The following is a 26,237-nucleotide window of genomic DNA, read 5'->3' on the forward strand; positions in this document are numbered from 1 at the left end:
CAAAGAAGCCTATTGGTTTAAATGCATTGCTAACTTTGTTCTGTTTTTAAAAAGGCACTAAAGAGAAATAGAAAAAATATCAATACAACCCTCACCAACCTCTTCTCTTGTTCCATTGCAGCTCACGGTTGGAGGAAGCAGCCTGTGTCTGTTTTGTTCCTTAGAATGGTATTCTTTTTAATTAATGTTCTTTGTGAGCTTGCCATTTCTGTGTCTAAGCTGCCTCTGCCCTTAATGCTGTTATATAAAGATTTTAAAAAATGATCTGAGTTTAGAATTGCAGTGAGTCACCAATATGAACATAAGAATGGCTATCCTGGGTCAGACCAAAGGTCCACCTAACCCAGTGTCCTGTTTTTCTGACAGTGGCTGGTCCCAGATGCTTGTGGGAATGAACAGCCAGGGCAATTATTGAGTGATCCATCCTGTCATACAGTCTCAGCTTCTGGCAGTCAGAGGTCTTGGGACACCCAGAGCGCATGGGGTTGTGTCCCTGACATCTTGGCTAATAGCCATTGATGGACCTATCCTCCATGAACTTATCTAATTCTTTTTTGAATCCAGTGACACTTTTTTTGGCCTTCACAACATCCCTTGGCAATGAGTTCCACAGGTTGACTGTGCGCTGTGTGAAGAAATACTTCCTTTTGTTTGTTTTTAAGCCTGCTGCCTATTAATTTCAGTGGGTGACCCCTGTTTCTTGTGTTATGTGATGGGTAAATAAAATCTCCTTATACACTTTCTCTACACCTTTCATGATTGTATACACCTTTACCATATCCCCCCTTAGCTGTCCCTTTTCTAAGAGGAACAGTCCCTGTTTTTTAAATCTCTCCTCATATAAAAGCTGTTCCATTCCCCTAATAATTTCTGTTACACTTCTCTGTACTTTTAAAATTCTAATATGTGTTTTGAGATGGGGCTATCAAAACTGTATGCAGTATTCATGGTTTGAACATACCGTATATGTATATAGTGTCATATTTTCTGTTTTATCTATCCCTTTCCTAATGGCTCCTAATAGTCTGTGAACTTTTTTGACAGTTTCACATTGAGCAGATATTTTCAGAGAAATGTCCATGATGATGCCAAACTTTCTTGAATAGTAAGAATTAATTTAGACTCCATTATTTTGTATGTATAGTTGCAATTATGTTTTCCAATGTCAAACTCTCAGTATACCTTGAACTGCTGTAGCCAGCTGTTAATGTGTCCACAGATTTTTTTTGAGTTGTGTACCCATCTGGTCTAATTCTCATTTTCACAAAGGCCCCTTTTCACCACTCTGATCATGTAAAAGGGCTTTACAGGTACATTAGTATACATGAACATCAAATCAGGCCCACTGTTTACAAGAATATGGTCTTATTCCAAAAAATGTGTTTAAAAAAAAAAAGGCACGCAAATGTGTTTAAAGAATAGGTTGCTATTGAAATGGCATGAAATAGAAAGTTCCACATTTATATATAACAGATTAAACAAGATTGCCTGTGGATGCTCTTTTTCAAACTTCTAGAATCACAGAAATGTTGGGCTGAAAGGGACCTCGAGAAGTCATCAATCCAGCCACCTGTGATGAGGCAGGACCAAGTAAACCTAGACCCACACTGGCAGGTGTGGGGATTCTCTACCCCTTAACGACCCATATAGTTAGAAAGTTTTTCCTGCTTTCTAACCTAAATCTCCCTAGTTGCAGATTAAGATAATTACTTCTTGTCCTACCTTCAGTGGACAGTTGATCACGGGCCTCTATATAACAGCCCTTTACATATTTGAAGACTGTTTTTATCAGGTCCCCGCCTCAGTGCTCTTTTCTCAAGACTAAATTATGTTTGGGTCAAACTTATTTCCAAAGTTCATAGTCTGAATGGAGACTTAATTTGTAACAAATGAGGTGCATGGGTTTAAGCAATTTTTTTATTTTCATAACTGATGTGGCAAGCTCAGAGGTGCCAGGGCTATGAACTGCCAAGCCTAGAGGTGCTGGGGCTCAGCCCTGGCACACCCTGCCACAAATTAAGCAATTCTTTCCAGAAGAGAACATTGCATACTGTGTCTTGCTAATATAATTTCTCAATGTACATATTACTGGTACATGATTATTATAGCACGCTTTACCCAAGAAGCCTTCTGGGATTATCACCAAGGCTAGTCTGCATTCTGTTTTATCAGTGGACCATTGGAAACTGCAGCTGCTCAAATACATTTGCCTTGCTAAGAAGAGGGAACTGAATGACATGCCATAACCACAGAGCCCAATGAGCTGTTGGCTCAGGGGAACTTTGACTTTAGAGTGATGCTGCATTTGACAAATGAAATTATCACCCACAGACCATTGTGTGTGGACTGTACAAAGGAATCCTTACATACATAATCTCATTAAAATCAATAAAGCTGTTCCCGTGGGTATGGCTTAACAAGATCTGGCCCTGTATTTGTTACTTTTTCTCTGTCTTCTTCTGCTTCGCTCCACCCAAAAGTTTTTACTTCAAAACTCAGAATTGTATGAATAGAATTGGAATTCTCTCTCTCTCTCACTCTGACACCCTTTAACAAAGGTATATTTCCTGGTTACATTGTACCTCTGAGAATTCCGCTTGTGTGGATTATCTCCCTAACTCTTATTCCTTCATTAAAATTATGAAGCTAGATTTTTGTCTTAAGCACCATCGTTTTTAAAATTCATGACTTGAGACTTTTGCCTACAGCTGTACACCCACCTCTGATAACAACTGAACAAAAATTACCAAAAATCACAAAGTTTAAATACAATGCAGCAACACAAATGATCAGAGGCTGAATTCTTGGTGAGAGTTTTCATTCCCCAAGAAGTCATGAGGGTTCCTTTTTTTCTTGTGGAAAAAAAAATTTAAAAACAAAAGGTGGGGAACCAGGATGGGTTTACAGTAGTTGTCTCTGGCTTGAGCTTTGTTTGCCAAGATCAAAGCCTCTTTGCTGTTACACCATATGTGGAATTTGCACCCAAAATACAAAACGCTGTGATTTTTGGTGAAGTTTATTCTGTCTAAGCTTTTCAAAACTGACTTAATGTGGTAGTGCTACCATTTTTGGGTCCCCAATTTTAGATCAGGCCTTGATCTCCAGAGGACGGATGCTTTTTCTGAAAATTAGGATCTTACAAAGTGTCTCATGTTCAGGACTCAAAATCAATAGTCACTTTTGAAAAATCTTTGCTCTCCTCCTTTGACTTTTGTCCTTTATCATGGGTAGCTATGGCCTGGCCAAATTTGAGACTTATGAATGACTTTGGCAGTATAGGAACCCAAGTAACATGGGTGTCTTGGCAGACTCCTTTTCCTTTCCCCTTCACAACTAGGCCATTTCCAAATCTCGCTGCTGCTTACGCCACAACATTGCTAAGATCCAACTTTTTCTCTCTGTCTACCCAACCAGAACTCTAGGCTCTTATTGTGCCCCCAGTACACAAACACTGCTCTGTCACAGATGCCATCCATGATGCCCTCTGTCTCATATAACTACCTCTGCACTTTGTTCTGTGCCTAATGTGTAGCCTGGAAGATTCTTCCTGAACAGGTCCATCAAGCTCATTACCTTCCCTGCCTTCAAATCCTCTACAAGATCAACTTCAGAAATTAATGGCTAAGTAGCTGGGAATAGTTTATAAAACACAAACATCTATATAGACATGAAATTATCAAAATATGTCCAAACACGGCCTTGACCATTTTGCTTTATATTGTTCCCTTTTGTCTGTGGAATGGGGGAGGGGGAGGAGGGTGGGTGTTAACCTGTAAGCTTTTCAGAGAAGGGACTTGCCTTTTGTTTATACAACACTAAACACATTTTTGGGTGCTGCTGTAATATAAGTAATGGGATAGCACTGCGTACGTAGGCACAAAAGAATGGCCAATCCATACTGTCAGGCTGGCTATGGATCTTAATGGCCCAGTGGTCTTTTCCTTTATGCCAGCTCCTAAGTAGCTGTGCAGGGTGGAGCTGTGAACTTGTGGGAAGAAGGTGAACAGTGTTGCCATATTATTTTGATATTCTGATCACGTTAATAATGAGAAAATATTGCTTTCCAAAGTCGTCATGAACCTGTTGCAAAAGCAGTTGGTCAAACACAATGAAATACCAGCTTTTCAGATAGTTCCCTTGTTCTCAAATTCATCAGCCCAATAATTGTTTTCAAATGTAAATACCCTGCTTGTCTTATCCCAGAAACTCTAGCAGTTTGGATGGAATGTATAATGCAATAACCCAGCAAAACACAAATTTCTTGTTCCAGTCATAGAAAAACTTATATTGAAACTGTTCTTTAGAACTAGTATTTTTGATAGAATAGTGGTAGCATTCTGTTATCAGAGTTTCTTTATTGGGAGAGGATTTCTTTTCCTGGGTTTGACCTATCAATCAATGGGCAAGTGGAAGGGGGGGATAACATTGTAGCTGAAATGGAGAATGCACAAAGAATTGCTCTTGTGTGTGCAGCTGTGGTAAGTCTAACTTCCTATGCATAATCATAGATCGTTTTTGACAATGCTGAAGGTCACGGTCTCCTACACTGACTATCAGATTCCTTGGTTTGCTTGGTGAGTTACATATTAAAGTCTAACCAATTTATTTGAGCATAAGCTTTCGTAAGCTACAGCTCACTTCATCCGATGAAGTGAGCTGTAGCTCACGAAAGCTTATGCTCAAATAAATTGGTTAGTCTCTAAGGTGCCACAAGTACTCCTTTTCTTTTTGCGAATACAGACTAACACGGCTGTTACTCTGAAACATATTAAAGTCTAAACCTGCAATCCCGCATGAAGTGAGTCTTAGATCTGTGAAAATTTGACAGACCTAGAGACTTGTGTGCTCTTTTTCTCTGTAGAACTGGTACAATACTGGGAATGGCCGTGCAAGTATTCCCACTAGTCTGCCTTAACCCTGAACTGCCAGGACTACTTTTATTTATTTAATTTAAGAGCAAAGAAGGTGCTTACCTGTAAGAACCACTTTTTCTGCCATTAGTCTCTGCTGTCGCTGGTGTGGTGGTTTTTGTGATGTGGACATCTGCCATTACATTTAAAGGCCAAGTCATTTAACATATTGTCATCACACAGACATGGATGGCAACAACTTTTACCCGCTATCAGTTTTGGCTGGATTTGAACCAGTAACCCAGAAGAGTCTCTTATATATATTTAATTAGCCATCCAACCTTTCTGTCGTCCCACTCTGTCCCTGTCCCAAAGGTCTGGGTTTAAGTTGCGGAATATCTATTTTAATATCAAAAGACACAAGCTAATAAATATTAAAATAGAAAGTGAGTTCAAAACTGGATACATTTTTTTCTATGCTCCTTGTGCCTTGCTTGATTGATGAAGATGACTCTGCACCTTTGAATGACTAAGCAGCACCACTAAGCCTAACTGCTATCTCTCTATCTTATTCTAGTTTTTGAAACCTTTGCCTTACATGATGCATTTAAATTCCCAAATCATAGCTATTCCAACTGGTGATACTTCCTCTCTTGTATTCCTCTCTGCTGATATGTTTTAACTGTCTGATCCCATAAGTTGTTTCAGAAATACATGCTATAGTTGGGCAATAATGATCTCAAGTCAGGATTCAAAAATAATGTTAATCTACAGCCAGTATTTTGTGCAAAATCATATAGAAAAGGAATTCATTAAACAGGGCTGTCTTTTACAAGCTGACAACAAAGGTCTTAAATATCATGGAATAATTCTTATTCAGTTATAAAAAATATAAAGACAATTCCATTCATTATTAAACAAATTGACAGCAGATTTTTTAACTAAGAGCAATCAACTTTCAAACATTTAAATACAAGATACTGTATTTATTTGAAAAAGTTATTCTAAATTTAACTCTGTACATAATAATATGATGATGAGATGGGCTTTCCTAATCTTGAGCTCTATTATGGGACCAAATGTTTTTTTCCATTGCTTTTTTTTCCATTGGGGGTAGTATCAGGTTCTCTCCTTTGGCTGGAGGAACTGAATAGTAATAACACCCATGATGGTCATCTGAACTACAGCTCTCTCCATGCCTGAGGGGGAGAGGATGACGACAATTTCTAGTTTAATATTTCAGTCTAGGAAAGAGCATTCCCTCCCCCTGCAGTTTATGTAAGGGCCTGATGCTGCTGCTGCTGATTTAGAAAACAATTTGGAAAGTCAACTTTTTAAAGCAAATTTGAAGTTGCCTTTCTGTATGTGACAGGAGCAGTAAAGGACAAATCCTTCCACTGGGGTATTTTTTGGCTTCAGAATTTACCTTTAAAATATTACTGTAGAGTGAGAGGGAAGAAGATTAAAGACTGTTCCTTCAAGAAGATATGAATTAACTACCTTGGGATGAGAGTGCAGACCCAGCATTATGTGTCTGACATAGACTAAATTGAAGTGGTTCAAGCTTTTAGTGTCTTCTGGTTCATTTTATGTGATGCAGAAGGGAGCTGCTGACAGTCTAAGCTTGCTTTTATTTCTTAGCAATTTCAAACCCTGGTTGAAAGAAAAATCCTTGAAGCATTTGGATAAGTCGTTATAAAGACAGTAGTCTTAACAATATGCAGCCTCATGGGCTCTTCCAGCTACATTAGTATCACTGCAGTGTCATTAAATAGTCATTTTTCTCCCTTAAAGCGTGAATTGAAATACCAAATGAGTTGCTGTGCAGATTTAAGCAGGTGCAATAAAAAAAATCACAAGTCGGCTCTCAAATGGTGAAGTGTGGGGAGTTTTATTCTCTAGGCAACTGAGAATGAATTGAATTAGTTAAACAAGATTTCCTAATTATCTCAAGATTCAAGTCACTAAGGACAATTAAGTGAATTTCCCTTATTGGTCAGGTGCAAGAGACAAGCAAATCTCTTATTTATACCTGGACAACAAACATGACAGAGTGAAGTCTAAGAGTGAAATTACCTTTTATATCTATGAACAGTTTAAACAAACAAAGGAGATATGCTAGGGCTCTGAAACATCAATCTCCGAAGGGCAATATCTTCACGATGGTTTTAACAAGCGTCCCTGTCATGTGCATTTGACATGCTATGGACACTGGGACTATTCAAAGACTTGTACTGATTTTATAAATGTTAAGTGTATCTTTATGGGCTGGCTAATTATTGAATTTCTGGCTCAGCAGGCAAGCTAAATGATTCTTCTGACAGGGACTAAAACCACTGAGGGTAATTAATGCACATCCCTAATGCAGGTAACAAGTCTGTGGCAGTTTCATCCCCTGGGGAAATCACATGCTCTGGCTTGGCCTGGTTCAAGAAGCCTAAGAACATAAAGGACTTTTGAGAAAGTATAAAGTAAACATCCTGATGTAAGGAGACAGGTAACTGGCATTCAAGCCAAGAATTGACATGAAACTGTGACCAAGAGAGACAGGCCCAGTGAAAAAGGCCTGGACTACAATCCTATCCATCTTCCACTTGGAGACCCTGATGACGGCCTCATTAGCTACACCTGCATATAAGTTGCTTATTGTTTTTGTTTCTCCCTAGTGCTTTTGTTTTGAATAAACAAGACTGTTTTATGAAAGTTGGCTGGTCACTGGTTAACCCTGACATTGCCCCTGAGAGAACAAGACTGCAGGTACTGAATTAGTCAGACTTACTGAGCTAATCACAGTGAATTGCAAGAGTCTGCAGCCTGAGTCCCTGGTCAGGAAGGAGAGCATTGCAGGGTTCAGCTCAGAGAAAGATGATGGCTAAAGGCCTGAAACCTAAGAATGGGGTGCTCTCAAGGAGGCTATGAAGGGGTCAGAAGTGTAGTTACCTTGGGAAATTTGGCAGGGCTGAGCAGGCTCACCGGGGATACTTCAATTAGATTTTTTTTTATTACGTTTTAAAACTGCTCAGTATTCTTAGTGGCTTGACACACAAAATGTGGCTTTTCTCACTGTTAAAGGTGATGAAAACTTATTGAGATATTCATAAATAACGTTTAGTTTAATTCCCAAATCTAAAATCTTTTTTTAAAAAGTAGCAAACATTCCCAGAGAAGCTTGGAAAAATTGACAAATGTTTCCAAATTGATGTCGGTACAGCCCCACATATTTGAGAAAATACAAGAAGACTTTTCTTTTAGCATGGTTCATTGTACAGCATATCAGAGTTTATTTTCCATTATACTAAGGAATGTTACAGATTTGGTTCTTTTCTATATAAGTTCCTATGCTGTGCTCGTCACTGTAGTATATGAAGCAGCATGACTAACATCTGTCTCATCCTCTTCCATGGGGATTTGTGCGCATATAGATGGAGTGTTTTATTTTGGAATTTATATGGTAATAAATTAATATAAAATACACACAAATGCCCACAAACTGTTATATGTTTGTTAGAGAAGGCAAAGCGAAAGAAATGGGACTTCTACTTGGAGCAGAAGGTGGTGAGGTTTTTGATAGTCCTTAGTTCCTGGGGGAGTTCATTAGTCTTGTGCTGACCCCTGAGGAAGTTCCATCTCCTGTACAACTGAGCTTTACCTATACCATAGAGAGTTCCACTGAGCCAGAAGCACAGAGTTGCTGATCATGGTCTTCATCCTAGGGATTTGGTCAGTCTTTTAGATACCCTGGGCCCAGGTCATGGAGTGCCTTGAAGGGTCGATAAAAGTGGGAAAGAGTCCTGTGGCACCTTATAGACTAACAGACATATTGGAGCATAGGCTTTTGTGGGTGAATACCCACTTTGTTGGATGCAACACAGCTACCCCTCTGATACTTGAAGGATCGAGATATTGAACTCGATGCAATATTCTATAAGAAGCCAGAATACGGAGGGGAGGGGAGGATAGATTTGATATGGTTATACCTGTGTTGCTGGGGGGGATGCACTGCAGCTTCCTATTCTAGTTGGTGTTTCTTAAGCACTGAAGGCTTCATGGCCAGCTATATTGCACTGCTGTAATCCAAGCAAGAAGTGACAGAGGCATGAATAACTGAAGCCAGGTCATCAACTGCCAGGATGGGATGGAGTGTCTCAGCCAACCAGAGATCACAGAAAGTGTTACTTGAGGATGCTGCTATATGTGAGAGCTTAGCATCAGGGAGGAATCTGGGAGCACTCCTAAACTATGGATTGAATTCACCATCATGGGTGTGTATCTTCAACCAAAGGAGATTAAACCAAGCTGCAGACTCTTCAGAATACTTTCCTATGTCCACCAGGATAACCTCTGTTATGCTTGGGTTCAGCTTCAACCAGCTGTTCTTCATCCTGTGAACTGATCCTGTCCAAGCACTAGGCCATCTTGATGGTAGTGGTATTCTCCTATGTGGTAAAGGAGAGTAGAGCTGTGTCTCATCTGCATGCTGCTGGCACTAGAGTCTCTACTGTCTGCCCAGTTCAGGTTAGGTGACAATAGAAACTTACTGAGAGGGAGATGAAACTTTTAGGGATTAGAACAGTGGGACTGGGAGAGTTCCAAGTGGACTACTGGTTCTTCCCATGTCTATCACTTACAATGCTGTATGATCTTCTGCTTTGTCTTCTAATGTCTAAAAAGGTACATTCTTTACCTCACAGTAACAAACATATATAAGTTACCCTGAGTTTAAAACACAGTGAAGACCAGGCACTTGAATTTTACTATGAGGTAAACTCACAAAGGTCAATGCCTGTAGGGCACATAGGGCTGTTTATCTTGCAATGAAACTAAAATGCCTGGTCTTCACTGTAATTTTTTTTTTAACCTTGGGATACCTCATGTGTGTATGTTAGTTATCCTGAGGTAAAAAAGTACCCTTTTTAAGCAGCAAAGCCAAGGCCTTAAGACAACTTATGTAAAACCTTGTGTCTCAAGTTTCTCAATTGGGTATAATGCTACTTACCTACCTAACATGGGTGCTGAGACTTAATTCCATGTTTGTAAAGTGTTCTGAAATTATTGGATAGAAAGACACTAAGTGCGCAACACTATTATTAACTGAGCTAAAATAGTAGTGTGATTGTGCTGATACTTGACTGCATCAGGTGAAATTAGATATGAAATGTGTGATTCGAGGAAACACACTTTATCTCAGGCCAAAAAGAAGACTTGATTCAAAGTTACTGGTTTTTAAGCCTTTAAGGCTGGGATTCTCCCAACATTCATTCCCTTTTTAGATTTCATCCTTACAGCATAAACTGTTCCTGTGTTGTACACAAACAGCTGTGCATACTCAGCATCTGGCTATGGTTTAGGAAGCACAAAAGGATGTGGCTTTTACCTTATTTCTCATTTCTGAGCATGTTAAACAAATTCTTGGTGCAAGAGCTTTTTTTAAATAACCTATGTTACGTCTAATGAGGTAGACACTTACATGGCAAACAGATGTTACAGGAAATAGTTACAGGAAAAACAATTATGTTGTGTAGCTGTCATCTATACTGTACTGGATCTCTGTGGGTATAGCCTGAAGGAGACTGCAAGAGACTGGGGAGTAAAGGATTCCACATAATTACCACAGAGATGTGCGAAGTGTCAGATGCAAACTTACATTTTTCTTGAGACCATCACCCTTTTTGAAACCCTGACATGGAGTCTTTCAAAGTGCAGGATCCTCATTCATCCTCTCTAATTCCTTCAATACATGTACACGCTTTACTTTCTATGCTAGTGCTAGCAGATATCTAGCTAAAATCCAGATGGCTTGTCCTATGCTCGCTAATAAAATGAGAATCAAGTGGCACAAGGTATTCAACTCTCCTTGAGTGAGCACACACATCTCAGTACTTCTTTGATATGACCAAATCAAGTCTGGGAATCACTAGTCTCTTGTTAGACTTGTGTGTGCCATCCATCTCCTTAGCCACTCAATATGCAAAAAGAAAAGGAGTACTTGTGGCACCTTAGAGACTAACCAATATGCAGTTATTTAATAAAGATAAAGTGAGCAACCATCACGCTACTGCACCAGCATCCATCAGACCAAATCTGCAAGTCAACTATTCCACTATAACAGAAATGAAGTTGTCACAACCCAATGGCCCCCTCCCTCAGGGAGTCCCCTGGGGAGGCAGATCAGCAATGTATGTTGCTAATACTGTTGCAGGCATTGCAAAGCATTTTGGGAAGCGTGAAAGGTGTGAGTGTGGAGTGGAAGATTCCTTTGCAGGTTACAAAAGGCCTAAGTGGGAGGGAGAAAGAAAGGAATGGGTTAACTCGAGGATTCAGCTAGGCTTGAAGATAAGGGGTGAAACTGCCACTCAAGGCCATCGTGCAGACAAAGAAGCTCCCTGCTGCTAAACAGCCAAAAGCCTGTGGGAGAGGAACTGAACCAAACAGACCTGAAAGTGGGAGGGGGGGACAAAACTAGTGAGAATGGGAAGGTCAGCGAATGGGAACATAGTGGTGTGTTCTGGACGCTGTAGTTAACAGTTTTTGCTTTTAAAATGTACCCTCTTGACTGAGCACAGTATGATACTAAAAAGATGTAAAGAACATTTTGCGACTCTCCTCAATTGTGAGTAGAGTGCAAATGATCAAATAGCATGCTCAATCAAGCAAAGACCAGTTTGATTTGAGTTGGAATATCCACCAACTTTGGAGGAGACTAAAAATGCACTTATGGAAATAACAAAGGCAGCTAGAGCTGGTGAAATCCCAGCTGGCATGCTGAAACAAGTTAGTCCTACACTCCACAAAGCTTTCCTAGACTTATTTACTTTCTGCTGGGAAAAAGTGGTTTTAACCCAGGATTTCTAAGATGCCAAAATAGTTACAATCTATAAGCATAAAGGGGACAGACAGACATTGTGGCAATTATTGTGGCACTTCACTCCTCTCCATCGCTGGTAAGATCCTTGGTAAGTTGCTGAAAAGGCTTTAGGTTCTTGCAGATGATGTACTCCCTGAATCCCAGTGTGATTTTCATTCGTCAAGCAGCACTGCCAATGTGATATTTACCCTACACCAGTTACAGAAGAAAGCTGCTGAACAAATAATGCCCCTGTATGCTGCCTTTGTCGACCTCTGCTGTCTGGTGCCTTCTCGCAAAGTTTGGCTGACCGGACAAACTAATCAACCTCATATGCTGCTTCCATGACAATATGCTGGCCCCTGTATCAGTGGGTGCTGACTCATCTGATCCCTTTCTGTAGCCCATGGGATTAAACAAGGCTGTGATCTTTCCCCTACGTTATTTACTTTGTTCTTGGTTGGAGTACTAGAAGTCGCTGCACGTATTTACCACTACAGGTGTCACTTTAACAACATGATTCAGTGGCAGACTTCTAAACCTCCACCAAATGAGGGCTAAAAGCAAATCCCAGCAAAGTGAAATAAAGGATCTACTGTATGCAGATGACTCAGCATTTGTTGCCCTTTCTGAAAATGACCTACAACATTTGCTGAATTCCTTTGCCCATGCTTTATCCCTTTATGGCCTTTGTACTAATGTAAAGAAAACAGAAATCCTGTATCAACCATCTCCTAGCAGAAACCCATTACTTCCATCACTAACAGACATAAAATTGAATGGCTGCCACTTAAACAACGTCAAGTCCTTCTGCTACCTAGGTAGCATGGTTACCAATGACACCAGCATTGATAAAGAACTTTCAGCACACTTAAACTCAACTGCCTCAGCTTTCAGTCATCTACAAAAAAGACTGGAGAAGGGGGGGGGGGGGACGACAGGGGGCACGCGGGGCAGAAAGGGTCAAAGTGTCCACAAAGTGCCAAGTTTACAGCGCTGTTGTGCTCCCTTGTCTTCTATATTCGTTACAGACTCATAGCCATATCCAAAAACGTAACTGCCTGCAACGTGTCACCTATGCAGTATAATGGGAATCAAATGGTCTGATAAAATCACCAACAATGAAGTACTACGTATGACAACCATGCTAAGCTTAGAAGCCATGCCAGCGTGGAAGCAAACTGACTGCCTAAGAGAGTTCTGTACTGTGAATTTAAAATAGGTAGTAGGAAGGTTGGCCGTTCCAAACTCCACTACAAGGATTGCATCAAGTGGCACACAGTCTGCGGGACTGAACTTAATGACCTGAGAGGATACAACCCATGACAGGCGAGTTTGGCACTCAGCTATGAAGGAAGCAGAGCGTGCAAAGGATTATTGTTCTGCCAACTCGGCCGACACAGGAGGGAACGTAGACACTAAGTGCCCTGGTATGTTTCCTGAACCCTACATGTGGAAACTGATTTTCAGTTGTAGTCGTACTTGATTGAGTGACAGCCATTACTTTTTATATTTGATAGACAATACAACTTAAATGCTGCAGTATCCATCAGCAAACATTAAGAAATCTAGAGCAGTTGCTTTTTATAACCAGGTTTACTTCGTATGCATCATGCTTAGGGCATATTTTTATTAGTCATCTCCATCTAGATTGATCTCATCAATAATCTATGCAGAAGTTAAAATAGGAATAGCAGTGTTTTTTTTAATCCAGAGGTAGAATGATCAATATTAATGGCAAAAGTCTAAGTAGGAAGCTATTTTATAACTGAATATTCAGATTTTAAGATGCACATAAAGGGGTCCCAAAGAATTACTTACAGTTGCCTCTTTATCACCTTTTAAGATTAAAAACCGAGCATGGAGTCCAACTGAGTACTATATTTTCATTACATAAAACATCTTGTCACACTTTACGCTGACCCTTTTTTCCTGAGGGATAAGGTGGTTTTATTGCTGCTGGTAGTTGAAATATTAGCAAGGTACAGACCATGGATTGTGACCTATTTGTTGGATAAAGCGCTTTGGTCAATATTTTCAAACTTGGAAGTCTAATAATAGTCATGTTCTAAGCATACATAATTGAAGTCCTAAAAGGTGTGGGTGTTCAGCACCTCTGAAAAGAAGGCCATCTATTTTAGGAGCCTAGCTTGATTTCTGGTCAAATCTGCACTAGTCTCTCTCGTACCATCGTCCATACAAAGCAGCTGTCACTAAACCAGAGGACGGTCCACTTTTACTCATGAAATAGTAGTTGTTTTTCCAACCCAAGTGATCAGTGAAGTCTACGTTAATACCAGACATCAGCAGTAAAGGAAAGATATAGGAAGTACTAAAATTTCCCCCCAGCTGAAAATCTATCAAAGCAGTGGCATCTGTGACCTCCTGCCCACAGGTGCTATAACTGAGGCCACCACACTTCACTAAGGCACAAACCTGAACATAGTATGTGCCATGGACTGTATGAAGCCCATCAAAGACACCCAAAGCATACAATTCATCAGATATAGTAGGTCTCTGGTAACTTAAATAACAACAGAGGGTGTTAGCACAAACCTGTAGCTCCCCTTTAGTTCCCCTTACAGGAACCAAAGTGAAATTGTCATACATCATCTCCCTGTAAAATATCAGAGGGGCTCCTTCTTTGTCTTTTTCTGCTACCCAGCAGTGGGCCTCTTGTTCCTTCTTATTGCAAACCTGATCATCGATGTGAAGGCTTGCAAAATTGTTGTGGGGGTATTCAATGCTCTTTCCAGGTTTTGCATTGCTCTCCAGATGGGATTCATGCTCTGGTGTCATCACAGAGATCTCTGCTACTATAAGCTTCCCATCATGACTTTCCATATCATGGTAGATGAAAGACTTTAATGGTGTGTATATGCCACTACCTGTCATACCCAGTGCAGGGTGGTGGATATTAGCTGCCAAAACATTTATATTAAAAGCAGTTGCAAAAGCTCGTTGAAATTCTACAGCAGACAGGAGTGGGAGCTGGTTCATCCATGCAGTCGGATACACAACCTGCTTCACATTGTATTCCTTGACCAGGCTTACAGCAGGCTCATAGAAGAGCATATCAAAGCAAGTGAACATGCCAAACTTGCCAGCAAAAGGTGTATCAAAAAGCACATGATCAACCTCTGGAGGTGTATTGAAAGCATATTCAAAATACAGGTTTTGTTTGCGGTATCTGGCTACCAGAGTACCATTGGCGTTGAATACCACATCAGTATTAAACTGGTATCTCCCATCAGGTGGGCAGAGAGGATCCTTATACTCGCAGGGCTGCTTAGCTCCTATGTTTGCCACTAGGAACATTTTGCTCCTCAGTGCCATGCAGCTCAGTCGCTGAAGAACCTGGAGAAACAGTTTAGCAATACGTAAGCATTTTATTATGTGTGTGGATATTTATTATTTTATCAAACATGGTGTATTTCAAACCTCTTGAGATTATTCACTCTGTATTTGCAAAAACATTAAAAATGTCAGCGTTTGTGGAAAAATTAAATATAAGTGTTTGATGAAATTGTTGATTGATTGGGGCAGGTCCTTTCTATACAAAAGGCACATTATTTCTGACTTGAATGTCTCACGATATCCAAAACAATTTAGAAACACTTAAATAGTGTTTTAGTCATTGAAAAGAAAAAAACATTCCCTTACACTTTAAGGGCCTGATTTTTCAGAAATGGCCTCAAGTTTTGTGGGTGCAATTATGTCTGCAAATAATGAGGGCCAGATGAAAGCACTTCCGTGACAGTGTAACTGATTTGCAGGTACACTCAGCTATGAGAAGCATAATTATGAGGATCTGCTCCTGCAATTGCTTGCTGGTACAATTGGAGGTTGTGTTGTGGCTCATCAGACCCAAAATAACTGAATACTGTAAGCAACTGAAGAAGACAAATCTGAACTTAGGGCAGCAGTGGAATGAACTGGTAGTTCTTAGTTTTTAATTATGGGAAAATGACAAAGCAATAAAGACAAACTATTACTGAGACTTTTATTTTGGCCATGAAAAGCTTTAAATAAATGCCCTTAATTTCATCCAGTTGGTTCCAAGGAAATACTTGGTAGTGATGCTTGTAGGAAAAGGTTTCCTTCTCATCTGTAAGTCTTTTATTGGCGGTTTTGGGGTAAATACCTGTAGATGTATCCTTACATCTTAGTAATGTTTGGATTATTTATATTAATCTTTTTTTTTCTGAACACTAAACTTCAGTAAAATACCAGTAAAAAGCTTATCTATTGCACTAAAGTTGTGTTGGATGACATGAGTAACTTAATGGCTGGGAACAGAATGAGCTAGGTTTTTGGCTTGCTTTGTTCCTCTCCTCGAAGACAACAGGCCCTATTAGGCATTATCTTTAAATATTTTATATTTAAAGAAAAACATCCTTTGTTCTCATACGTGTATTTCAATGACTTCATCTCAAATTTGCCACGTCTGTAAGTAAAAAAAAAAAAAAAAAAGTTTTCTAGCTGCCAGCCCTGCAAACTCTACATGGGATCTGAAAGTCAAGCTGGGTTCATAGATATTAAGGTCAGAAGGGACCATTATGATCATCTAACCTCCTGCACAATGCAGGCCACAGAATCTCACCCACCCATTCCGGCAATAAACCTCTCACCTATGTCTGAGCTACTGAAGTCCTCATGCTTTTCCGTCTTGCGTGTATCACGAGTAATAGATTCTGTGGGGCAAATTATGCCCTCAGTTATACCTGTAATTCACCATGTCTTCAAATTCTGCCTCATTAACACCTGTGCAACCCCATTAATTCTTCATGGTTGCACAAGTGTAACTGAAGGCAGAATTTGGTAGTGCAGTTGGAGCATAATTAGTAATTCTGTTGCACATGTCAATAGAATCCAGCGCACATGTGCTCACTCTGTAGTGCTGATTCTTTCAGGGCTAATGGGAGTCAAAAGCAGCTAAAACATATTTGTTACTCAAGTTGGCAGATACAACTCTGTATTCATACAAGAATGGACTACTTGAGTGGGAAGATACTATTTTCGTATTAGTTTTAAACTGATCTTTGTTTGTTCATAGAACCAGTTTCAAAACAATTTGAGATTCTTGTGAGTCAGAAAATCCACTCACCAATGTAAACTGTGGGCCAAATCCTGCTCCCTCTACCAACAGAGTAGTCCCACTGAAGTCACTGGTCAGTTTTATCTTTGGTCTAACCCCATTAATTTCAGTGGCATTATACCAAGAATTGTGGCCCACTGTGGTTACTTGTGTGAATAGGATCAACAGGTTTCAACTCTGTATGTGGTTATGCAACCAGTCATGTTAATCAAACCATCTGTTGTACACAAATCTGAGTATTTGAGCTATTTCTTGTGATTCTGATAATGTTCTTTAGTTTTAAAAAACAGGGGTGAGAGAACACTTGATGCTACCACTGAATTGGAATGTTTAATCTAGTGTGTTAATTGCCTTCAGTGAAACCATAAATAATGAGAATGTCTAGAGGGAAACTCTCGATGCATCTCTTACATAGGACTATTGTTTTAGTTGGAATAAAAATTAAACCATTCCTATCCTATTAAACATTGATACCAAAGTTTCACAGTTTGCTGCTTTAGAAACCCAGAGGCCACAGTAACAATTTTCACAAACTGTCTATGTGGAATCCGTTTTGCTTACTTAAGGCCAGATATTGATCTCAGTTACGCTGCTATAAATTCAGAATAATTCTTTAAGGTAACAGAGTTACTCCAGGGTAAATGGAGAGTGACTGGGAACACAGTCTGGTCCTTATGAAATATTTTCTTGGTTACTTCTTTAAACTAGGGCTAATTGCATTTTTAAGAGCTCCTTGGCTCCTGCTGTTTGTTCTCCACCTGGAGTATAAATCCTCTGTTGTTCACTACACTTCCACAGTAGGCAATTTTAAAACCTATACCTCTGTATCGCTGAACAGATGTGGCTCTCTGCATGGATTCCATTTCACAGACTGGGGACATGGAACAAACTCCAAATAAGGGTAGATGCTCTCTCTGGTGAAGTTGAAGCCATGGATTCCATCTTCAGGAAATACAATGATCTGTGCACCCTGTAAGCAAAACAAACACATACCTTGTAGCCAAAAATTATACATGGGAAAAATGATCCAATGCTAACAAGGAAAGCAAAATGGGATCTCTTTTGGTGGTGAGGTTCCATACAAACAAAAGAAAGGGTTGCTTGAGTGTGTTGGGTTGACCATAATATAGAGGGAGCATTTCTTGCCTTTTTAGGTAGCATTGTAGAAAGTATTTTAAACTATTTACTTTAAAATGCACATTAACCTATACATCAGCAGCCACCTTACACTGTGGAAACGGGTCAAATTAAGGGGGGGAAAAAAGGCAGTACTCATTCAAACTCTGCCCATAAAGTATGCTCCACCCATAAATTACCAAAATAAGGCACCATTCACAGTAGATTGTGCACATATTAAAAAGGTGATTGTGTGTGTGTGTTTTCTTGGCTCCTTGAACTTGGCTCACACTCAGGATGGTTGTCATGGCTCCACAGGGTGTGCCAGAAAGGACCTTTATGCAATCTTTCTAGGAATGTACCCCTTTTAGTACAAGACCCTGGGCCCTCTGTTTCTATCTAACAAAACAAACTGTTGGTAACTTCCATTCTTTTTCAAGTGCTTGCTCATATCGATTCCATTCTAGTTGTGTGTGCACACACGTGTCAGAGATTTCTGCCTTAGCAGTTTCCATAGGGGTGGCTGTGGCACCCCCTTGGGTACCATGCTCATGCATCGGTATATTAGGTGCCACTGATCCCACATCCTTCAGTTCCTTTTTACCACCTGTGACGGTTGGTTGGAGCACCTTGTCTTGCAGACTGCAAGAGCATTAGGGATTCCTTATAGCCTTTTGTTCTCTTATCTGTATGTAGTTTGTAAGTAGCGAGCTAGCCTTTAGTAGAGTTAGGTTATTGTACTCAGAGTCCCGGATGGAACTTCATCCCCGAGTGGGGGCATGCCCGACTCTCCCAGCTTCAAGTTATGCTCGGCATGCAGCAAGCCAATGCCTATCAGTGATCCCCATGAGAGTTGCCTGAAGTGCCTGGGGGAATTCCACAGAAAATGCAAGTGTCGGATTTGGAAAAACTTCTGACCTCGAACACAGGAGCGGGATATCCGCTTGAGAGCGCTCCTCATGGAGGCTGCGTTTCGTCCCATGTCGGAGCCCTCCACTGTGGACCCCACGCTGAGTACTTCTGCTTTGGTGCGGCGCGCGCCCCTGGCACTGGGCTCTGCCCAGCACCATTCCCCTTCGCCAGTGCTGAAGAAGCAGCAAACGAAGAGGAGCCCCTCAGCACCAAAGGACAAGGTGACTTCGGGCAAAGGACCTATGTCAGGCTTTGCGCCCGCTTCAGGGTGGTTCAGCGGACGTCAGAACCCCCAGCCCAGCCAGGGATCCACCCCCAAACTCAGGAAGTGGCAGGGTTCCCTGGCCTCTCCTAGAGCTATCAGTGTCTGAGGTGGCCCCGGAAAGCCAAAGACCAAGTGAGCCAACTGGTACTAGAGGTGCCACACCAGGTGGCGGACTTGGCTAAGACCCCAGCACCTAAGGGCATGCCGTTCATGGTGCAGCCTCAGAGGATGGTGCAGCACCCCCAGTTGCTGGACCATAGGCGCAGATCTCTATCTCCACGTCCTCGGACCCGGGGACCGTATCCTGGCTCTCCAGCTAGAAGACCCAGGCCCTCGACGCACTCCCCACCTACCAGGCATGGGACTCCAGAGTCAAGTGTCAGCCTCCATACCACCAGGAGTGGCCATTCACCATCATGGTACTGGTCCCAGTCCCTCCAGCAGGCATCATTACTCACCCTCGCCTCACCTGTCCAGTCACTGACCAGAGTCAGCAGGCAGACTCAGACCTCAACAGCTCCACCGTGGTCGCCGGAAGGACAGTCGTCGGACCAAGAGTTCAGCCCTTCACCTCGAAGGGAGGATTCACCGCCAACACTGGAGAGCGGTGCAGCACCCGCCATGGTTACATCACAGCAAGGGCAGTGGCCCTCACAGTGGCTGGACTGGAACCCGTGGGGAGTGCCTGTGATGCCAGTCCCCTACTCCCACCAGCCTTCCCTGGCAACCTTGGATAAACTGGCCACAGCACCACAGTCAGAGCATGGTGCCGAATCCGTTGCGGGGGCAGCACACTGGTTGCCCGGTGCTTAGGGGTACAGACGCATGAGCGCAGCACTCAAAGGGGCACCACAGCCGACCCTATGGATACCGCTAAGCCAGAAATCTCCGACAACTGTGCACCTGGGCGCACACACACCTAGAATGGAATGGACATGAGCAAAACCTCTCAAAGAACAACAGTTACAAAAGGTAAGTGACCGTTTTTTCTGTGACTAAGGTTTCTTTCCCTTTCCCCTTCTGTCCCATACTAGGTACAGATGATTCTCCTTCAGGCTGCTGTCTAATGCTGCTTTACAGATCATTCTGAAAAGTAAGTAGCAGTATATAAAGGAAGCACTGTCAGAAAGACACTTGACTTATTTAGTTCCTGCCCACCACGCAGTAGACCTACTCCATCACTCTCCCCTCTCCCCTAGGAGCACAAAAAACAATCTCAAATCTATCTCACCCAGCAATACATAATGCTGTTCACTGTGCTTGTTCCTATTTTACTAAAAGTCTGTACTGGATTTGTGGCTAGCTGTACAATTTATACAATCAAACCTAAAAATAGGGGTGCAGTGCCCCACAAAAGAAGTAAGTAATGTTCTGTGGGATGTTTGAATGAAGAGCTAGGAAAGAGAAGAGTTGTTGTCATGACACTCCTCCATTAAGAGGATTCTTTGATTAAGGGATCAGGTAGGTGCTGGATTCTTAAATAAAAAAGGAAGAGACATTTTTCTATAATAATTAGTCTTTTTTTCCCCAAAACTTGAGTACCTGAAGTTAAGCACCTTCGTAAGTGGCCTGATTTTCAGAGGTGCTTAAGTTAATAAGAGTTGCTGGCTGTTCAGGATCTCCAAAAACCAGGCCACTTGTTTAGGTGCCAAATATAGGTTTAGTTGTCTAACTTTAGGCATCCAAATTTGAAAAGACTGTTCTCAATAATTAGAACTTGTTATATAGAACTTAAAATGGCCACTAAGCTGTGGACATATTTTCTGACCTGTTTGGCTGCAGCTATTACTTGCTCTTCATATATATATAAGTTTCTGCTCATCAACTCTAATGCAGAGCGTCGATCAGTTAGGGTTGCTGGGTTAGGACTCAGTCTGGGTCGATGTTCGTACACAGCAGCAACATAATGTCCTTCTCTGTGAACTTCTGCTGAGGCATCTTGATAGCAGAAAAGGAAAAGAAAAACTGTACAGCAGGCTTCCAACATGACTTTTGTCCATAAATCTAGAGTGAAACAGACAAGACCAAAACATTTGAATAACAAATCATCCCAGTTTAAAACTTTCACACTCTTAGCTCTGATTTATTAACAGTGACAGCTAAATTCAGACTCTCAGCAATCCTGGACCTAACGGGTTTCCCCTGCCATGTTCCTGGATAAATGTGTTGCTTCTAAAATTCACATTAATCTATTTCAGGTCACAGTTCAAATGTACCGTGTTCATTTCCACTGCATTTATGTCTGCAGTAATTTCCTTGCTCAGTGTCCAACCCAACTCTCAGTGCAACTATCATTGCATTTACAGGGCTGGGTTCATGAACAAAGAAATAGATAATTCCTGAAGAATCAGACTGAGGACTTGTATAATCATCCTGCATGATTTTTTTTTTTAAGTAGATAATATATGTAGACTAAATCTCATTTGATTCAGTGAACTCTTTCATAAACTGCTAGGAAAAATGCTGACTGTAGCTCAGACTGACATTACTGCTTTTTATTATAGGCATAAAAAGAAATATGCTGCCCATAAAAACACTACATACATTTTTTTCTCTCTACACTTGGTATTCTCAAATAGATTATCCTTCTTCCTGTTTCCTCCAAGGGGAAAATACAATTTTGATGTTCTAGGTGCTAAAATATTTGCTAGTAGCAATTTGAAGGTATTGCAGCAAAGTAAGTAAAACCCACATTAGTAACTTGTGACTGAATCAATGAGCCCATTCTTTTCTTTTATGACCTCTTTCTCTTCCTGTCAAACTCTTCCACTATCCCCACAATAGCACCCTCTGGTAGAAGTGGAATGCACCCCAAGTGTACCTATAATCTGAGTTCTCTCAGTAATATATGTTCTCTAGTGTGTCTATCACACCTACTGCCCCCAAGACTGGCAAGCAGCATAGCCTGGAGAAATGTACACAGGAACTAGGACTTTGGCAGAGCTGAGTTCTAATTTGAATCTGCCACTGACTTGCTGGATGGCCTCAGGCAAGCCACTTTCTGGCTATCTTCTCATCTATAATGTAAGGAAAACACTTAATCTTTACAGCACCCCTGTGAGGCAGGAGAGTAAATAACATGAGAAGCAGTATATAAGCAAGTGGGTCATGACCCCATTTTAGTGCAGTTGCTAGGGCTGGTTTAGACTTGCTGAGGCTAAAGTCCGAGCCCCACCACCTGCAGCTGAAACCTGAGGGCTTAGGTTATAGGCCCCCTGCCTGGGGCTGAAGCCCTTGGGCTTCAGTTTTGTCCCCCACCACAGGGCCGTTGGGCTTGGAATTTGGCCTGCTAGCCTGAGCCGTGGGCCTCAGGCGGACTTAGGCTTCAGTGACCCCTCCTGGGGTTGTACAGCAATTTTTTTTGTCAGAAGGGGGGCTTGGGGCTACGAAGTTTCAGAATCCTGGCACTAAGGGTATATATGGCTACAGTTCACACTAAGCCTGGGTCTGTGGGACTTAGGCTTGTTTCCATGCCCAGGCTTAAGCAGCCACACTGCATTATAAAGCTGGGTTTACAGTTGCTGGCCCTAGGGGTCTCAGTCATGCTAACACATCCATACTGCACTAGACTGACCTGAATTGGGCCTGCAGCGGCAGCTGTATCCACATTGAAAATGACAAGTCTTGGGACCTGAGTCAGACTGGGACTTGGGCTCTGACCCTCCCCTCTAGCAGGGTGCTGGGTCTTGGGTCCTGAGTGCTTCCTAACCCAAACCAGATTGATTTGTATGTGGACAGAAGAGGGGCTTGAGTTCAAATCCGAATCAAAGTCCAGGCTTAGTGGACAGTGCAGACTTAGACTATGGCTATGGGGCTTGACATTAGCCTAGCCACTCTTGCTCACCAAGAGTATGTTAACACTGCAATAAAAAAATCCCTACACTTGCAAGTTACAGTGCAATAAAGCCACCCAGAGTGCTGTACCTCACTCCCTGTCCACACTGGCAAGGCATATACAGTGCTGTGTCTCTGGGGCTACAGGGCTCCTAGTACTCCACCTCTCTGAGATGATTAACAGCTGTTGCGCATTGGCTGAGACGCTCCAGCATAAAAGGGGGAGTATATTATGCACTGACTGACCCCAGGAAACACCCGATAATCCTTTTAACTGATGCATCCTCTCTTGTTTTGTTGTGAACTGTGGATGCCATTCAAAGCTCTGTTTCAGGGGCTGCTTATCAAAACAACACATACAGCTACTGTTTGCTTTGAATGAGTGAGAGGCAGGTGGGGGGGGGTGTCTCCATTTGGAGTGCTGACAGCTAAGGTTTGCTTGAAGGGAGGGGAAGGGGGGGGTTGGAGTCCACTGTGGCTAGCAGCTGCTTATCTCACCTATGAGAAAGAAGAGGAACAGCTGCCATTTGCTTTCAGTGAGTGAGAGAGAGGCGGGGGAGGGAGGGGGTCTGCACTTACAAGATAGTATGCTGACACACTCTCACCCCCCCCCAAAACCCCCACTCTCTCTCCCCATCACACTCCACCCCACCCCCCTTTGAAAAGCACCGTTGCAGCCACTTGAATGCTAGGATAGCTGTCCATAATGCACCGCTCCCAATGCGGCGGCAAACGGGGCCTGGCTAGTGCGCTGGCAGCGTGGACAGACTGCAGCGCTTTCCCTACTCAGCTGTAGGAAGGCGGGTTTAACGCCCAGCGCTGTACATCTGTAAGTGTAGCCGAGGCCGGTGGAGCCCCATGACCCTAAAGGGAGCAGTGCAGTGCTCCGAGACCTTCCCCACAGGGCAATACTACAGCCCTGGAGCCAGCCACGGCCCCTCAGTTATTGCAGCGGGGCCACTCCCTCCCTGGAACGACTCGGGGGAAGAGGGCAGGGAGCTCTTCACCTCAGGCTGTTTCTCAGCGCGGCCCCTCCGCCCCAGGCCCAGGGCAGATCGCTCCCTGCTCACGGCTGCGACCAGTGACTTAGGGCGGGTCGGCCTGGCCCTGTTCACACGGGAAACTCGGCTCCGCAACGCGCACCTGGGCGAGGCCGGACCGCGCGCGCTCGGGACTGGTCTGTCCCCGGCCCTCCCACCAGCCCCGCCCCTCCGCCGCCGCCGCCGCCGCCGCCTCAGGAGCAGCCCCTCCCCTCGGGCCCGCCCCTCCGCCGCCTCAGGAGCAGCCCCTCCCCGCGAGCCCCCTCCCGGCGTCCGCTGTTGAGCGGCACGCCGCTCCTCTCATTGGTCGGCTTCCACGGAGCTCGAGCTGCCCACGTTCTCACGCACGCACGCGCCCGCAAGCGACTGTGGCCTTTCATTCTTTACTTGCCCTCCTCCTTGCCGCAACAGGGGGGGGGGGGGGAGGGGAGGGTCCTTTCTCATACCCTCGCCTACAGCTAGCGGCAAGAATTTCCCTGCCTCTGATTGGCCAGCTCCGATACAGCTGCGAGCCAATCGACAGCCTTTGGTTCAAGCCTCCGCCTCGTGCGCGGGAGCGTATCCTTCCCAACCAACAGCTGTGCTCCCGCTTCCTTTTCCCGTCACGCTGGGTGGTGCACCCTTGACTGCACGTAAGTGTCAATCAGAGCGAAAGACTTTGCTGATTGGTTGGAAGCTGCAGCACCTTCGGCCCGGGGGGCGACCTGGCGCTGCTGGGCGCTTGCGGGCTGCTGTTAAACGCGGACCGCTTCTGAGCGAGCGGGACGACGGCAATGGCTCCCCACGGCGCTGCGGAGGAAGGATGTGTCAGCGGGGCTCAGCTCGTCGCCGAGGCCCTAAAGACACAAGTAAGAGTGCTCCAGGCTGAGCCTTGACCCCCGACGGTAACCGGAAGTACTTCCCCTACGGGAAGGGGGAAGGGTCAGATCGCGTGGTGTAGTAATTAGCGCTCCGCGCTGGCCCCTGACTGATATGGGTTCGAAACCAGCCACCGGCTCTCCCCTCCCAAGCGGTTGGCCCTGTGGGAGGAACATGTGTTGTGCCATCACCTACCTCCTAGGCAGCAGACAGTGGCAGGTGCTGGGGAAGACCCCTGTGCTCTAAGAGCTTGAATGGTGGCAAAGCTGTTCCCAACAGCCCAGCTCCTGGGAGCCAGTTACATGCTGAGAGCCTCGCCTAGGTGCGTCGCCCTGGCGTGAAGATATCCAGGGGGCTGCATGGAAGGTAACCAAGGGAGCTAGGTGGTGTTGGCATTACAGCGAGGCACCGTGTGCATGGCTAATGCAGTCGGACAGTCCAGAGAGAGGAGCAAAAGGTGGGAGGGAAATAATTTTACCATTGGTGAACTTGGGGTAATGGAGGTACAAAAAGATTGAGCAGCTAGCCCTGGGGCTGCAGCAGTCCAGTGCCTTAACCGAGTTCTTCAGGTAGGCAGGTTTTGTGTGGCATTGATCAGCTTAGATCTCTTGCGGCTGGCAATACTGGCATCCCTCTGCTCAGTCTCATTTGGGCTTCCCCGTTCACAGTACAATAGGGAAGTATCATGCCTTTGCTGCCGTTAGCCTGATACTTTACCCAGGGATAAACTCATAACGAGCAAACTAGGGGCATGCTCCTTTCCTGTAATCTAGTTTAGATTGAAAACCTCTCAATGTCTGTGTATATACACAGTTTAAAATAATCTCAGCTGGCTGTGTCATTGTCCAGAGGCTGATGTAACTTGGAAATGCTCTTTTGCTCTCATGCAGAGAGACCTTTACTGGCAGTTGTACAGCTTTCTTGAATTATCAGCTTGCCCACTCCCTGCCTCTGGGGCCATGTCTACAGTACAAAATGATGTTGACCTAACTTGCATCAACATACAGCCATTGTTGTTATTAAATTGCTTGTATGTGCACACTTGGCTCCTTTGTCAGTGGGGTGTGTTCTCAGTGGGAACACTTGTATCAGTTGCATTCTCAGTGTGGGGCATTGTGGGATGGCTCCCAAAAGCCAGCAGCAGTTGACATAAGTAACACAGGGTCCACGTTAACTCTGCATCAACTTAATTACATCTATCATGACCATGCTGCTGGAGGAGGTGGTGTTATTAAGTCATGCTAGTGAGGCATGTACGTCAGCAGAAGCCAAATTTAAGTGAAGATGCTTCCTCAGATAAGTTGAAACAAGGCAGGTTACCACATCACCCTGTAGTGTAGACCAGGTCTTGGTTTAAACGCCTACCTCATCATCATACTTACTATTATTTTATAATAGTTTTCAAACTTGCATATCCTCT

The 26,237-nt window shown here is 43.3% G+C and overlaps 2 protein-coding genes across 12 annotated transcripts in view; one reads left to right on the plus strand and one right to left on the minus strand.

Annotated features, from left to right (window-relative positions):
* The window catches only part of BTD (biotinidase), a 35,323-nt gene extending 10,517 nt beyond the window's left edge, over positions 1-24,806 (minus strand). For 3 of the 9 annotated variants that reach the window (XM_073333582.1, XM_073333578.1, XM_073333580.1), the window contains exons 1-4: positions 23,927-24,126; positions 20,854-21,089; positions 17,613-17,762; positions 14,251-15,051 (exon numbers count right to left, since the gene is read on the minus strand). In XM_073333582.1, coding sequence (XP_073189683.1) covers positions 14,251-15,051; positions 17,613-17,762; positions 20,854-21,072 — 1,170 coding nt within the window. In that variant the 5' untranslated portion in view covers positions 21,073-21,089; positions 23,927-24,126. Of the gene's footprint in view, positions 1-4,681; positions 5,044-10,532; positions 15,052-17,612; positions 17,763-20,853; positions 21,090-22,659; positions 23,317-23,926; positions 24,127-24,405 lie in introns of those variants that run through there. The other 6 variants (XM_073333579.1, XM_073333573.1, XM_073333577.1 and 3 more) reach the window with 6 other exon arrangements.
* Positions 24,608-26,237, plus strand: part of HACL1 (2-hydroxyacyl-CoA lyase 1) — a 33,521-nt gene continuing 31,891 nt past the window's right edge. The window contains exon 1 of one of the 3 annotated variants that reach the window (XM_073333569.1): positions 24,608-24,807. In XM_073333569.1, the coding sequence (XP_073189670.1) occupies positions 24,733-24,807 (75 nt within the window). In that variant the 5' untranslated portion in view covers positions 24,608-24,732. The other 2 variants (XM_073333571.1, XM_073333570.1) reach the window with 2 other exon arrangements.

Source organism: Lepidochelys kempii, chromosome 2, assembly GCF_965140265.1.
Source record: "Lepidochelys kempii isolate rLepKem1 chromosome 2, rLepKem1.hap2, whole genome shotgun sequence".
NCBI classification, from domain to species: domain Eukaryota; kingdom Metazoa; phylum Chordata; order Testudines; family Cheloniidae; genus Lepidochelys; species Lepidochelys kempii.